The sequence below is a fragment of the Anser cygnoides genome, chromosome 4 (assembly GCF_040182565.1).
Source record: "Anser cygnoides isolate HZ-2024a breed goose chromosome 4, Taihu_goose_T2T_genome, whole genome shotgun sequence".
NCBI classification, from domain to species: Eukaryota; Metazoa; Chordata; class Aves; order Anseriformes; family Anatidae; genus Anser; species Anser cygnoides.
The window spans coordinates 67,216,541-67,232,968 of NC_089876.1; the positions used below are offsets into that span (position 1 = coordinate 67,216,541).

The 16,428-nt window shown below is 44.8% G+C and overlaps 1 protein-coding gene across 21 annotated transcripts in view; it reads right to left on the minus strand.

Moving 5' to 3' along the window:
• ADGRL3 (adhesion G protein-coupled receptor L3) overlaps nt 1-16,428 on the minus strand; it is a 535,525-nt gene that overhangs the window by 69,171 nt on the left and 449,926 nt on the right. For 20 of the 21 annotated variants that reach the window (XM_048067842.2, XM_048067827.2, XM_048067817.2 and 17 more), the window contains 4 exons: nt 15,078-15,261; nt 14,142-14,264; nt 11,869-12,077; nt 11,000-11,176 (listed from right to left, as the gene is read on the minus strand). In XM_048067842.2, the coding sequence (XP_047923799.2) occupies nt 11,000-11,176; nt 11,869-12,077; nt 14,142-14,264; nt 15,078-15,261 (693 nt within the window). The remainder of the gene's footprint in view (nt 1-10,999; nt 11,177-11,868; nt 12,078-14,141; nt 14,265-15,077; nt 15,262-16,428) is intronic. The other variant, XM_048067821.2, reaches the window with a different exon arrangement.

A 16,428-nucleotide genomic window follows, 5' to 3' on the forward strand; every position in this document is an offset into this window, starting at 1 on the left:
GCTTTATCAGCGTGAGTGATAGGCATCAAATGATAATGAAAGAAGGGGAGTGACTTTCCCCTCTATCTCTTCCATGATGGAAGTTTTCTTTCCAGGAAGACTCCCCGAAGGGGGTGGAGAGATGAGGGCTCCTTTCCCCAAATGCTCCTGCAGTTCTTTCTGAGCATTTCTGATCTCTAACGAGCTAAGGGTCTCGAGCACAACAGAGAGGCGAGAAATTCTCATGTGCTTCTTGCAGACCATGATAGAAATGCCTATTACATCCAGCTACTTCAGCAGCACCCAGAAAAACAAGAAGACGAAGTGCACATCATTTTCCTGGTGGCTGCGCATTGCTCTATCTCGGTGCCGTTCCAGCTCATCCATCCCTCTTAACTCAGTGCAGAAAAATGTTAATGCAAACATCGTGTCTTGCAAATCACTCTTTCTTTCATCTGAGGCTGCCGGGGAATAGCAAGATAACATCTCCCCGAGCAATCGTGCCAGCTCACCTGATTAGATGGACCTGCTAAGCAGAAGTGACAGAAGGCTCTGGGGCTGGTAGGTGGGTGGATATAAGGAGAAAGCAACCACACAGACTTGGGAAGACTGAGTGACACAAGGCCAACGGCACAGACTCACATATCTCAAGAAAAAGCTAGCCTGGCACAAGGAACACTCTTGGAGCATCTTCCTCTGCATGAAGCAAACCTCACAAGGTCTCAGCTCCTGCACTTCTATCAAGAAATCACTGCTCTACTGACACGAAAACACAATGCAGGATTACGGGTGGTTTCGCTTGCGGAAAGGAATCTTGCTACCTATACAGAGCATGAACCTCAGGGAGGGGCTGCTTGCCCACGACGCTCGCCCTACTTAGCAAGGAATGCCAACTTCATTCCTGTATTATTGTTATCACTCTTACTGCTCTTCTTTTTAATATTAATTGTAACGTTAATACTGTTTTTATGTACATCACACCGATCCCTGGAGTACTGGGAAACGACCATAAAAACAACTTCTCCATAATTACAACCTCCTCCCCAGCCTCAACAAACTCGCAAAAGAACAAACAAGGAGGAATAATAACAATAAACTGGGAACAAGAGCAATTTAAAAACACCTCAGGGCTAAAAATAAAAAAAAAAAAAAGATTTTGCAGCTATTCTTGTAAAGTCCAAGAGAAGAAGTGGGACAGATTTCAAAGGCTAGGTGTGCTCCATCTCGTTTGGGATAACCAATTTTGGGTGCCACAGCAGAATCCCCAGGGCCGTGAGGACTGGATAAGCACCGGTTTTCTTTCCCTGGCAGTGTCTCCTGTCCCTTGGCCAGATACATGCAGAGCTTTCACACGAGCAAGTCCAACAAAACGGCGTTTTCATTTTTACTGGAGACCAAAACCTGCAGAATACTGCGCTGCCAACAGGTCAGATAGGGTGTGCCAACTTCATGAATATTGTGGAAGAAGGAGTAATTAGGGTTAATCACTCCTCAGTATCATGAGATTATCCTTGCCACCACCTGTATCACGGCACGACAAATAAGGCAAAAACATACCTGGTTTGTACAAACTGCATGTGGCTTTGCAGAGTTAAGTATGATAAATAGCACGCTAAGATTTTGTACCTGCATCACAACGTCTGAGCCCATTACCCCGACCACAGAGACCCACAGAACAATAAATTCTTCTCTTTCCCCTTCTCCTGCCCAGCACTGTTCAAGCATTCCCTGACCGAGGACAAAATGGCTTCGATACAGGCACTAATGACATCATTCCAGAACTCTGCAAGTCCTAAGGTCCCTAAAGCACGTGAAATGCATCTGAAACCATCGGTATGCTGGTAACAGTCAACTTGTGCTTCTCAATAATCTCCTGAAGACCTCGGCAACCAGAAGAGCCCATGGGAGATGACAGATGTCAGGAGAAGGGACAATTTTCTGATAGTATCAATCAAACACCAACTTGCCCGAACACGTCATGACTTTCAAGACTGGTGCTACATAACCCAGCGTGCAAGCCACTGAGTTTTGTTACTGCTAAAATGATGTAACTTTAAAGATAAGTTGACACACGGATTATTTTCAGCATAGGAACAGCTTCATAAGTAAACTGTGTGAAACCTCCCAGGTGGATTTATTCCTTTGAATTCCATAACTGCAGGGCAGGCTTAAAAGATAGCAGCAAAGTTTGCACGAGCATTGTAAAAATAGAAATAAAATAATCCACTTCTGTCAAAGGGTTTCTCAATTAATTAAGTTTTACGTCTGCAATTTGGGCATGAGCCTGACCCAAAATCTCAGCGAAGGAAGAGCTCCCTGGCTTTGGAATAAAGCCCTGCTTTTGGTCCAGAGGGGCCAAGAGTGCTGGTGGAAGGGAGCACTGATGGGAAGCTTTGCAGGAGGAGCTACAGGAGCGCTGGTAGCCACCACAACAGGGTGAGCAGGCAGCCGAGATATTATCCGGGCCGTGAAATCAATGAGCAGCTCTGGCAGTGCCTGCACACCAGAGCTGAGCTAATAAAAACAAATCCCAGGGAATGTCAGCTTATGACAGAATGGCTCTCCCCAAGATGAACAGCCATTTCCTCCCTTATTAAAAACATCAGTAGAAGAAAACAGCAGCCAAACTCAGCTGCCAGCAGCAAAGGACACATTCCTTTGCCTAATCTGTCCCTTCAGGAAAGGAAAGAGTAATATGTTTGGGGGTGGAGGAATAAGCAAGCAGTAAATAAAAACACAGTGTCATTGACTTGCTCAGATACGACTCCTTGGTGCCCAGCAGGAGCTGGCAGTGCAGGGCTGGGCAGAGACCCAAGTGGGACAGATCTGAACTCCTGCACGTTGCTAATGCTGCTCCTCAGATTTGTAGCTCTCCAGAGCCGCGTGGGCTCCCTCTGCCCTTTTTCCCCATCGCTGGTGTCAAGAGAGGATTACTGCTACAGCTTTGCTCTAATGCTTCGTGGCTAAGTACAAAAGACTTACTTTAGAAGCAAATGGTTTTGTAGATATGCCAGAAGTGTCAGCTGGGCTACACAGACTGGGAGGAAACCCCAAGGGTTCTTGTGGCACGTCTGTGCTGCCTGATGGCACCACTTGCCGTGGTTATGCAGGCACGAGAGGTTTCAAGGGGGCTTTCCCCTCTCCATGGCTATGCAGGGCATGCATAGGACATGGGAGGGATCCCACTGCTCTAGCACCCATCCTGTCCCTCCTTTCTGTCCCTCTGCTCCACAAGGACAAAGCAGCCACCAACCAGGTAGCACCCCCTCCGTATTCTGCAAAGGCAGCACATCTCTGTCCTGCTGTCACAGGCACTGCCAGGACCTAATCCAGGAATAGAAGAACTTCATTCCCACCTGAAGCCCCTGTGCAATGTCACTGACTCCTGACTGTGGTCATTTAAAATAAGGCTCGCGTCCCCGAGCACTAACGCAAAGTCGCCTTTCCTCTCCTCGTCTTAGTCCTCACAGCTGTTTTTGCATTCTGCACAGGCTGCACAACCCGTCCTCCTGCTCCTCTGCCTTTCTTGGTAGATGAAGTCTTCCTGCCAGAACCCTTTCCCACAAACTTCTCCCCCAAATGCAAAAACCAGACACAGCATCCAGCACAAGCCACTGAGCCCCTCACTGCCAGAAGAAAGAGATACAAGGCCATACACAGACAGATAAATGGGTGCAGATCTCACCTCACCATGCATTATAGACCATGCTGTGGATGTAGGGTGTGGAAAGAGCTCGGGGTTTCCATCTCATTTGCTCACACTGCTGCAACTTCCCTGTGGCAAGGAGAGACTCAGTTGTGTGATGCAGCGAAGCATCGGTTGTGTGAAGTGGCTCAGACCAGTGATTGCAACGTCCTGGCCCTCTCCCATGCTGGCTGGAGTTAGTAAAGCAGCACAGCTTTGCTTACTCATAAGGCATCTCTAGCCCAAGAAATGAGCTACGGCAGCGGTGCCAAGCTCACACTGCAGATGTCTAGCCAGCCTAGCTGCTGGCTCGTTTGCTTGAGTTCCCAGCAAAATCTGGTCGCAGCATCGCCAGCTTCTGCTGTCGCACACTGATGGCCTTACCCAGCCCGGCTCCAGGAGACAGCTGGGACGTGGCTGTGCCACACCATGACCTTCCCTTCAGTCCTCAAGTACTCAGCTACACTTTCTAAGCTAACGAACAGCACAAGCTGTGTGTCCTCTCGTCCACTATCTCATCCTGCTTACTCTTGTAAGAGCCAAAGCATAATCTTTCCCTATTTTTATTCACCTCATTCACCTCTTTCAAAAATGTGACTTGAACTGGTTGCCAAAGAGCAATCCAAATGGTTAAGACACACAGTGAGCCTGAAAAATTCAGCCTAAATACGATCAAGGCACAACAATCTCCCTAACTTAAGGACTTTATTTAGGGGATGGGATGGTAGGATGAATTGGACTGGAGGGATAAAGATCAAAGAGATGCACATTTAGCCAGAGATGAATACTGTCTTTCATAGCCTAAAATCTGACCAAGGGGGAGCTAGCCCTGAACCTTACACTTAGTGAGAAAGGAAGGTGGGGGCAATAAAAAGGGCAAGGCTTAGTGCTTGTGAACAGGAGCTATTTCAATGGTGAATTTTACAACAGAGGGGTGATGCAGACCCCACTCTGCGACACAGTTCCTTACCAAGGGTCTAGCCACAGCTCACGAGTCAGAGAGCCAAGAAGGATGACACTAAGTAAATAAATACTCACTGAACTGGTGGGAAAGGAAGCTATGGCTGATAAGCTTCTGTGTGCTCAAATTTCTGGCACCTGTAAGTGCAGAGCTCAGAAACTGCAAATTCAGTAAGCAGCAGATTCCACGGTTCAGCCTAAATCTTTTTGAAGCCAGACTCTACATTTTTTTTCAGGCTAGGCACCCCATAGTTACCTGAGCAGATCTGCATCAATACTTCAGGGAATGCCCAGATGCTGACCAGCAAGAAAGTCCAACTGGCAGAACTAGGACTAGCAAGACAGAGCTATAGCTCAGTTCAAAACAGTGTGTGTTAAACTGAGGGTTGGGAACTCAAGGAACTCCCTGCAGTGATTTACTCGCCTACCTAGACAAAAAGCTCAAGGGTTGCCACCGGTTACCACTCCGAATCGACCCTGTAGGCATAGATTACTTGACCTAATAGGTTCACCATAGATAATTTCTGTGATTCATGACAGGGCAGTCAGAGAGCACGCTAGATATTCTTAACAACAAGGTTTGGGTAGTTTTCCAAGAGAGGCTAGACAAATGCTAACATCATTTTGTAGGTAAAACATTCATAGCAACAGCAGTATGCAATATATAACTGAATGTGCCTTTTACGTCTTATTCTTGGAGTTCATCGGTGTCACAGATTTCTATTCCTAACACAAACTGAAATATTGCTGTATCTGGAATTTTAAAATCTCATTCAAGACAAGCAGATTTAATAACTTCTCTGCTTAATTAAAACAGTTCTTATTTAATAACCTTACAATAAGTTACGTATTGCAATGTGTAATATACCTTTTTTTGAGAAATAACACTTTTGATGGTACAAAATGATTTGTCTTGCAAAATTCATCATATAACGGTTTCAGTAATTTAATTCTGCAGTTAGTGTTTTTGCAATCCTTCACCCACTTCTGCTTTCATTCACTGCTGTTTAATCCCACAAGTGCTAATATATGGATAAGACAGCACTGCAATAACTTTAGCTTGCTCTTTTTATCTGAAATGGCTGTATTGCTTTAGGCAATGGACCACTGCATTCCATTTAGACTTCATATATTTTTATTCCTTTCTCTCCCCAGCTTGCCTTATGCTTCCATTCCCCAAATAATTAGCATGATGTAATGTGTGTGTGGTATTGAATAACATTTGAAAGCTTCAGATTAATTGCTAGAGTTAAAACACCTTTCTTTTTTTTTTCACTTTTCCTTTTTGTTTTATTTATTTTTATATTTATTTAAAGAAGAGTAAGCTCTGGCATTCACTACACACTGATAAGCAACATTTATCAACCCTAAGGTACCTTTGTTTATTCCGTTTTGGGTGATTTTTAATTGCATTTTCCCACTAGCTCTGAACTTGTTTTCTGGCTGCATATTTTTCCCATGGTACATTTAAGATGCATCTGCTATAATTATTATGATGCAAAGCGCAAGCTTATATGAAAAACAGCTTGTAAATTTTGAGAAGTAACTCTGCAGCAATTACATAGGAAGAATGGCTTATTTAACTATGGGCTTTCTCCCATGGCATGGTAACCTCTGTTTTTATAGCATTTAAGGGTCATAATGATCATCTCACTGATACAAATAACTGATAGATATTTCACATAGACCTCACCCATGTTGAATGTATCTCATAATTTAGCAAAATATCCACGAGACTGCAATAATCTTCCTATAAAACAAGCCAAATGCACTTCCCAGCTGATGAAAAGAGTGATTTGTTTCCAAGTCTTACATTCTCTCTCCAAAGACTGGTTCCCATTTTCTCTGGAAAATTGTCCAAAAGGGCAAGGACCACTATGGGTCCATAAGGTCAACCCTTGCTGGGAGAAAGCATGAGCAAGGTCCTGCTCACAGGTCACTACACGCATGCTGTTCTCTTCCCATGCTACACATGACCCTGACAGCAGCCTAAGGGGTACTGCAGGTACCCGTGGTGGCGTTGCTCTTCCCCACAGCTATACACCCTGACTGTGTGCACAGCAGGCCCTTGGGTTGGGGCACTTTTATTTACCCTGCTGAAATATATTTGTCCCGGTCCTGGAAAAGAATATCTAAGGTAGGATTTTTCTAGGCGTGCCTGTTTTCCATGGCCACGCTTTCTAGAACAAAGTCACTTCCAGGGGGGCTTCTAGGTGCCTCCAAGTCACTGTGCATGTAAATCAAGTCTGCAGGGAGGCTTTCTGTTGGGGTGCATAAGCAAATCCGAGCCCAACTTATTTTAACAGGCAGAAAGCACCTTCCAAAGTAAAATCTCCTCCCCTTAATGGAAGTCCTATTAAGACTGGAATTGATACCAGCAACTTCGTCTCTTGATGCATACCAATAAATCCCTGCCACCCATGGTCAGCCAATGTCATTTTCTGCCCCTCTGGACAAAGACATATTGCTGTGTCATGCTGAGAGCCAGATGGCCATCAATCACCTGCTCAACGGTGCTACCTTCCAACTCCGCCTTGCCACATACGCACTGCTAATAATTAAATCCCAGCCCGCAGCTCCCAGAGCAGCCACTGAGGTCTCCTCAGGAGAACACGCTCTTTTGCCATGCTATCAGGGAGGGAGATCATTCATGACCAGAAATGACACTTGTCAGATTGGTACTGCCTTTTGATTAAGGAGCAGGACTCAGATGTCCACTTGCCATGACGTGTGGTGTTCAGTCCTATTAGGTAAGGTTTTGAGAATACTCATTACAGTGAAGAAACTACGGTTTCAAAAACCCACCAAACTGAAGTCAGTAAATTACAGATCTCGATTACAGAAGAAAATTGTTTTTGTGGCATAACTTCTAGAATACTATTAATTGTGTATATGCCAGTCACATTTAGGGACCCTAGCCACTGACCAAAACGCCACTGTGTGAGGTCCTGCACAAGCACGCAGCATCCTTTCCCCAAGGACTGTCCTATCTCAAAGATGACTAAAAAGTCTCTGAGGCAAGGAATGCTTTTTGTACAAAACACAAGACAACAAAAAGACAGTAAAGTATGCATGCAAGACATGAGTGTGAGTCAATGGATGACAACAATCCCCATTTATTTTTAAACCACCACCTGTGGTGGTTTTACTCAGCTGGATAGCTAAGCTCCACCACAACCACTCTCTTACTCCCTCTCCTAAAAGGGAAAGGGGGAGAAAGTATGATGAAAAGGGTTCAAGGACTGAGATAAGGACAGGGAGGTCACTCAACAGTTATGGTCATGGGCAAAAAAGACTCAGCACAGGGAGATTAATGTAATTTTTCACCTATTACTAACAAGCTAGAGAAGTGAGGGACTGAAAGCAAACTAAAAACACCTTCCCTCCATCCACCCTCTTCTACCTCCTCCTCCTGAGCGGTGCAGGGGAACGGCTATGGAGGCTGCGGTCAGTCTCTGATGCTTCGTCTCCTCCGCTCCTTCACGGTCCCTCTCTGCCCCTGCTCCCCGTGGGGTCCCTCCCACGGGATGCCGTCCTTCCTGAACTGAGCCTGCGGGGGCTGCCCACAGGCAGCAGCTCTTCAAGAACTGCTCCAGATATGGGTCCATACCACGGGGTCCATCCCCCAGGAGCAAACTGCTCCAGCACGGGTCCCCCACGGGCGGCAGCTCCCCCCAGACCCCCTGCTCCTGCGTGGGCTCCTCTCCATGGGCTGCAGCTCCGGCCCGGGGCCTGCTCCTGCGGGGGCTCTCCATGGGCCGCAGCCTCCTCCAGGCCACATCCACCTGCTCCACCGGGGGCTCCTCCACGGGCTGCAGCGTGGAGATCTGCTCCGTGTGGGACCCGTGGGCTGCAGGGGGACAGCCTGCTCCACCAGGGACCTCTCCACAGGCTGCAGGGGAGCTGCTGCTGCCTGCCTGGAGCCCCTCCTGCCCTCCTGCTGCACTGACCCTGGGGGCTGCAGGGCTGGTTCTCACTCCTCTCTCTCCCAGCTGCTGTTGTGCAGCAGTTTTTCCTCTTTCTTAAGTATGGTCTCATGAAGCTGCAAACAATATTGCTTATCAACTCGTCTCTGGCCAACAGTGGGTCCCTCTGGAGCCATCTGAAACTGGCCCTTATCTAACATGGAGCAGCTTCTGGATTCTTCTCACAGAGGCTACCCCAGCAGCCCCCTGCTGCCAAACCCTTGCCACATAAACCCAATACACCACTTCTCCAAACCAGCAGGTATTTGGATAGCAAGACTTTAAAATCAACTCATTGCAACAGAATAAGAAATGTGATACATGCTACTTCCATTATTTGCCTCAAGTTAGCCATAAGGCCATCTCCACCAGCAGACCAGAGGAAGATGGTACAATGAGGAAGAGCAAGGTGCTGAGTAGCTGGAGGGAAGAGCTACGGATGTTTGCAGGGCGAACACTTGCCCTCACCCTGAGACTAGCATGATCAGTAAGACAGACATGCCAGGAAGCTATCAGGTTGTATCAGAGTCAGGAAAGTGGGGCCAATTTGGCTGTTAAATCAACGATATTTTGGCTTCAGCAAAACAACAAAACATGACCTGAAAATCTTGAGAGCACTCACTAACACCCAAAACATCTGTGGGCAGATAGCACAGTGGTTTGGCACTCAGGAAGCTTCCAGTTGTAGGTCTTTCCAAACTGTTGGATGAGCATGGGCAAGCAAGGGTCTTGCTTTCTCCTGCAAGATGAGATAACACCAGCACTACTAGTCTAGTGTGGTTCAGGTGAAATGCCATGCAGACAAGGCTGACCTACTTGAAGTTTGGGAAGAGACCTGTTCAGTGCTAGCCCGTATCTGCATCATGCAGTACAGCTCATGTTCATTCACACCAGTGGAGTGGAAAGCTATCTGCATTTCCCAGGTGCAACCTCTGACTTTGGTGACTCAGGTATATCTGTTAAATCCAGGCAGGTGATAACCAGACAAACATACATTTCTTGTGAAAATTCAAATAGTTGTGGGAAACTGGCAAAAACAGACTTAGACTGCTGAATACCATTATCCTGTAAGCATGTGCTCTGAATAGGGCATTTCTTCAGACAACCCCCAGGATAATGCCATAGCCATTTGATGACACATCTCCTGGACTGGTAGTGAATCCTGCAGAATACAATGAATATGCCATTCTGCAGCAGCAGATCCATCCTGTCCTTCTCAGCTGGACCCAGCTGTTGTGGCAAATGAGCCGCCAGGCTCTCATTTCTTTTTTGCAGAGCTTTGGTCATGCATGACAGTGCTTTAATATATATTTTATTGCAGCTCTTCACATTCCTCTTCAGATTATTAAGTGAAACAAAAATATACAAAGGAATGACACTGGAAGACTATTTAAGAAAAGGTCTTTTAAAATTATAATAGCTTTTGTGGTTATGCAGCCATGGAAGTGGCTCTGAAATATTCTGCCCGCACAGAAGCTCCTACAGGATCTAGCTCAGAACAGTGAATCCTGCAGTGGTGCCAGGCACACAAAATGGAGACATTACAACACAGAAAATCGTGAAGACAAAGTCCTTCAGGAATCAGGGCTTTCTCTTCTTTCTACATCAGGTGAGATTGTTTTCAACTAATGACTGCCAAGACAGCTCTGGAAATGGAGGACTGACTCAACCATTCTCCTATTCTTGAAAAAAAATCCCAACTGAAAATCCCATATTTTCAGGAGTAACTTCATTAGCCCCAGTGGGGATAGTCATGTGAGAAACCACCACGGACCTAAATGCAGGCGAAGGAATTAACTGCTCATGTACCAGCCTTGGGTGGATGGACAATCCAGACAGGATGGTATAATAGCTTCCTTTTTATGTGTAGCTTGCTGCCACATAGTGAGACACAGAGAATGTATCTTTAGCTGGTGGCTGGAAAAAACGGCTCCACACATGCACCTCACTAGTAAGTGCAGCACTGTATTTGCCCTGCAAGCAGGGCACCCAACTCACACCCCACAAGGCAGGCTCTGTCCGATCCTGTCCCACCACCCACGGTGCTCTCTACTCCCAGATGGCACAGTGAGGACCCCGCAAGCAAGGACCCAGCCAGGAGATGTTCTGGACCAGTAAAGCGAAGGATGTGGTATTAACGGCCAATTTTGCTCACTTGTCTTCTGCAGCTCTGAACTTCCCATGCCAGGAGCTCAGTGCAGCCTTTGTATAGGTGTGACTGTCTCCTTTTTCACTGTGTTGCAGAAAGAAGGTTTACATGCGATATTTCCCACCATTTGTTGGTGTGAGTTGCCACCACACAGCAATTTCCCTGAGCAGCTGCCCTTTGTGGGGGTCACACATAAATTGTGTTACATTAGCCACTTTTTCTGACCAGTCCATTGGCAGCCTGTGAATTTGCAATGCCTACCTTAACTTCCACGTGTGCCATCAGGACTGCGAAGTTGGTTAGGTGATTACATGAGCACGTGGTGTGTGTCTTGTTAGTTGTCAGGAGGCGACATCCTTGGGTGGACCAATACCCTGTCATTGTACGCTTGGTATAGCTCCAGAATGAACAGTTTGGATTGAAATTTTCTTCTGACTGCTGCAGGGAAGCAATGAGTAAATGCAGTAAAATGATAGGGTTTCAGAGATTTCTAAATGCATTATTTATTTATTTATTTTTTCCCAGAGGCATTTTGTAACTCTTACCCTTTAATTTTAGATAAATAATCAGCAATGACTTAGATGTCAAGTATTACTTGTCGACACCAAAGAAAGTTAGGTTGTTGCTCCTCTGTTTGCTAATGCAAACTTAGTTCTTTGTTCTTGATTAATTTCAGACATAGACTAAATTCAGCTCTAAAAACCAGATTGCTTCATTTGCATTGCAGAGCAGAGAAATTAATTGCTTTAAGCAATCAACTTTTGCAATGACTGTGCTTGGCTAATAGGACTAGCTGTCCTCTTTCACTGTAATTCCACTTTCCTCTAATATCCCCTGCCACCATGATAAAATAACATTATGGCCCATTCTAATATATTGTTAGTTTTTAATTACAGAATGACGTGTGTCAGCAACTGAGCAATGGACATCAGCTCAAAGGAGACTTTCGTTACTTTTATTAATGCAATGTAAAAGAGACATTTGCCATAAATAACACAAAGTGCAGAGGAAAAAATGTATAATTCTAAATCTAATCAAAGTCTGCTGGAGGCCTCAGATCAGCCAACTTTTGTGGCACTTTGTTTTAGAAATTGAAAAGAAAAAAAAAAAAGCTTTTCAAACTCACTCACCTTGATATGCTTGACAGTAAACACCACGGGATCAGCTAGGTAAACCTTATTGCTGAACTCTTTGTTTATTGCTGCCGTGATGACAGGTGAGTTGACAATGACGGAGTGATTAGTCGACATTGCTTCTGTTCCTAATTTCATGCTGGCATTCTCCGTGGAGAGATAGGTGCCCAGGTTGTTGTACAGCACAAAGGCCACCCTGATTTCACCTAGAAGGGTAGTGAGAAGTTCGATATCCAGGTCATCGCACTAGGTTTTGTTTTAGATGACAAACCTCTTCTCTGAACCAACTTTAAAACTTTTTTTGAGTAAATGTTAGAAGGACCAAGATGTGGCATATGAAAATTCATGTTCTCCTGCCTATTCCAATGAGCACCATGAGGTGCAATAGGAGGTCCAAGGATGAGAAGAGCAGAAGCAAAGGTGGGCTTATTTTTGGCGTAAGTGGGAGTAACGGGCTCCAGGGAAAAGAGGCCGGGTGGCCCATTTCCCATCTGACTTAACACTATTCTCCAGGCAATGCTTGGGAAACATATTTCATTCTGGTCCGCCATGGAGATGCCATATAAAATATATCATGCCATAATTTAGTCTAGTGCAAACTCCATTAATAAATTAAGACAACCTCAGAAAGTGTGGGGTCAAATCTGGGAGAAGAAATCCAAAACTTTCCAACACAATTCCAATCTCACATGAAGGATAAAACAGAAATTGCAGAAATTTGCCAATCAGATAGCCCCTCTTTCCATAAAAATCCACCAACAGGGAACCTGCAGAAAAAACCCCACAACATACTACCAACCATTTTTTTTTAAGCTGAAACCATCCAGTTTGCCTTCAGTTTTGCATATTATTTCACAGACTACAAATAAGAACCAAATGTGATTAGTTTGCCTTATAAATATTAGCTGTGTGGAAGCATCTTTTGTTTCACCCCAGCTTCTGCAGAAGGTGAAGCACTGATGACTCTGAAGGCCCTTCCCAACCTAAATCCTTCTATGACAATTTTATTCCCAGCTCTTTGGCAATCTCTGTGTGGGTGCCAAGCTGGTACAAATTGATGGGGGTCTCCTGATTTGACCAGAACTCCACTGATATCATGCTCAGAAATACAGACTTTCCCTTCCCTGCTGCCAACAAAATTTCTCTTTCTTGTTTTTTTTTTTTTTTTTAATCTTCTCCAAAGTCCACTAGTGGAGTGAAATACACATCCCACTGCAATTTTGCTACTCATTTTGGGTTTTACACCAACTCTAAATGAAACTTTCTTTAAATTGTACATACAAAAGTACCAAACCCCATCAAGGAATTCTATGGCAAAGCTCTCTTTCTGAACCGCCAAAACCAAATTCTTCTCTCAAAAACTGTCAGAAATTTTGGCAGTTTTAATGCATCTGGTCTGGCTGTAATAATGTCCTATCATTCAATGCTTTGCCTACAGTGATCAAAGTCTGTAGTAGAGTGCTTTCCCCCTACATACAGGTTAATGTTGAAAAGACAGCCCCCATGGAATGCAGACTCCTTGCAGTGTGGTAAAGTACCCAAATGGAGTACAAGCTTTAAAGGAACTCATAAATAGGAGCATGTCAGGCCCATTAGTAGAAAGCCTGGCAGTTTGAAGTTGGTCTATAGTGGGGCTGGAAAGATCAACAAATGTGTCTGTTCAAATTCCTGATCTGGAAATAAATGACTTGGCAGCTTGAAGACTGTTCACGTACAACATCATCTTTAATTTATGGTATATCAGGAGCTTCATAAGCTACAGAGAGAAAGGCACTGAAGATTTAGACTCTTAACAGTTAATCAACCTTTTCTGCTACACTGGCTCGTTACTAATATATGCTACTATTATTTCTTCCCTCTCTTTTCAGATACTTGCAGAGTGCCCCACTGTGGAACAGGTTACTCAAACAAGCCTCTTATCCTATATGAAGGCTCCCACTGCAGACAATAGTAGTTACAAGGACTTTTTTGGACTCAGCACAGTGCCCCAACAGAAACATCATGTAGGGATCTGGCACATTTTTACCAGCACGTAATGCTTTTGAAGGCTGTCGGTCACTCGGCAATACAATACATTCCTTGTCAGCCAACTTAGCCTGCAGTTAAGGGCTTGGTAAGCTGGTATTAACATTAATGTAAATATTAACACAGTGATTAATACTATGCTTACAATTGGTTAAACACAAAACAACGTTTACAAGCTGTTCATAAAAAATGCCTAAAGCATGACTGATTCAGAAGGCCAGCATGGCCAGAGGTTCTGGACCTACCATTTCGACCATTTTGTTTCAAGGTATTTGCTGACAGTTGAATGGCACTACCATGGCCCATGTTCTGGGGAAACTTAAGATCTTCCAGATTCCCATCTGTGCTCAGTCTTGCAACTTCCAGCTCTGCATGCAAGAGAGACCAACAATAAGAAAAATTACTACTGAAACAATCCTCTGCACAACACTTTGAAGTTAAGAAATGGTGCTCCAGACCACCTGAAAGTAGAAGAATCAAGTTACAGTGTTTCACACTAGACTCTGTTTGGACTCCTATTTCTTTTTAAATCTCTGCCCTGAAGAAGTTTTAAATTTAATTAAAAAAAAAAAAGCAAATAAATTCTACTCTCTGTGGAACACAAAAGACAACCAGTTCTTGTAAACAAGAACCTCAGGATATTAAGGACAATGGTTAAAATGAAAATCTGAAAATGTTACTTCTTTGCCACTGGCGATTGGTACTTTCTGTAAATGTTATCAGTGCTCAGGATCTGTATTCATAGAAAAAGAAAGAAGAGTTGTTCTCATTTTACATATGCACAGTGGGAGTGCTGGTGCTTTCCATCATGCTTGTTTTTTAATTAAAATCAACAATCAGCCAAATAAAGACACAAATTTGTATGAAATGAAACACAATTGCATTACAATGAACCATCTCCCTTTGAAGCGATGCTCTCATTGCCCTAGCAGATATTTTGCACTTAAAGCCAGGAGTAATAAAGGCAGTTTAGGTGTTCATTTTCCATGGGATTTCAACGGTAGAGAGTTGCCTTATTCCTTTAGGCTCTTTTGTAAAGACTTCTAAGTCTTTCAGACAAAATGCCAAGCCACATCTAACAGATTGCTCTCCAGTTAATGTATGGCCAAGACAGAAGCCAGGCTCCCCAGCCCTTACTCTCCTTCTGGCTGCTCTCAGTATTTATGGGCTCTGCTTCTTACGGATATTGTCGGTGTTTTCCCGGACGATGTCCGTCTTCAGCAGGTTATCAGCCAGCACAAAGGCACTATCCTCCACGGTGTCGAGTAACTTGGTGGCTGCGCGCTGCTGTTCACTTGCATTCAGGTCCCTCCATGCATTCAGAGCCTGTGGCTGCAGGAGGTTGTTCACCGTCTCCACCATGGCCTGCAAGGGAGAGGAACTGAGTAAGAAAGGACTTTAGCGAACCTAAAGTCGAGACCTCTGACATGCACTCATTTCCCTCCTCCACACACATTAGTTTATAGGGGCAGGGCAACATTTCCTCTCCCTGACCATCGGGGCAGCCTAAAATGGAGTTAGTTAACATTTATTGCATTAGACAGGAGAGGGAGAGGTCTTGATTTTATTCTAATGCAGGTTGGGAATAGTGCTTCTGTGTTCATCAGCTCTGTGCTCAGATTAAGAAGGAATTAAGAGCCAGGGGTGACAGAGTGGGGATGGGGAAATCCCTAAGGAAACATGCACGAAAATATATTTCAAAACCCATTTGTGAAGCAGGTTGCTGCTATCGGCTGCACCAGAATTTGGAAGCAGGGCTGGGGCACCCATGGAAGCTATTCAGTAACTATCTGCAAGGGTTAGGCTCCATACAGAACACTTCCCACCACATAACCTCTGTCAGGCTGTCACGGCGATGCAGAGATAGTTGAGTTACACCGCTTCATCCAGAGAACCAGCAGGTGCCCCCACGGAGATTTTGATAAGCCGTGACATTTCAAATTGCTCCATTCAGGAAGGAGCCAGCCCCACAGTAACAACTTCAGGACCTCCTGTGGTGCACCTTACGCCCCGGGCTACCCTGCGCAAAGAGCTTTCCCATGGATAGCTTCCCACAGGTTAATCTAGAAGCACATCCAGGGTCACACGGAACCATGCTGGCCTTGTGATCGCTAAATTACAGCACTAGAGGCCTACCCAACCTGAAGGTTTCGTTCAGCCTTAAACCTCTGCTTAGTAACTAACCAGAACTGACTCAACTGTCTTCCAGGCAAGGCTTTTTAATGAGACCAGCCGCACCAGCTGGTGAAACTGATAGTGCGGAGATAAATAATATACTTTGACAGTGTTTTCTTCTGCTGGTTAGTGTTTAGCTATGAGGCAGGCCTGCCCCACAAAGAAACACCTCCAGCTATCACTGACTACAGAATCCAACCTTCCCTTTGAGATTAAGTTGCCATTCTCAACAATTTTCTGCATGTTGAAAGTGTAGTCATCAAACCCATACCTCTGATCTTCAAAGCAAAGACAGTCCCATGGGATTTCTACATGTTGCAAGCCTAAAGTACACTCCATGGCTCACTTTAATGAAAA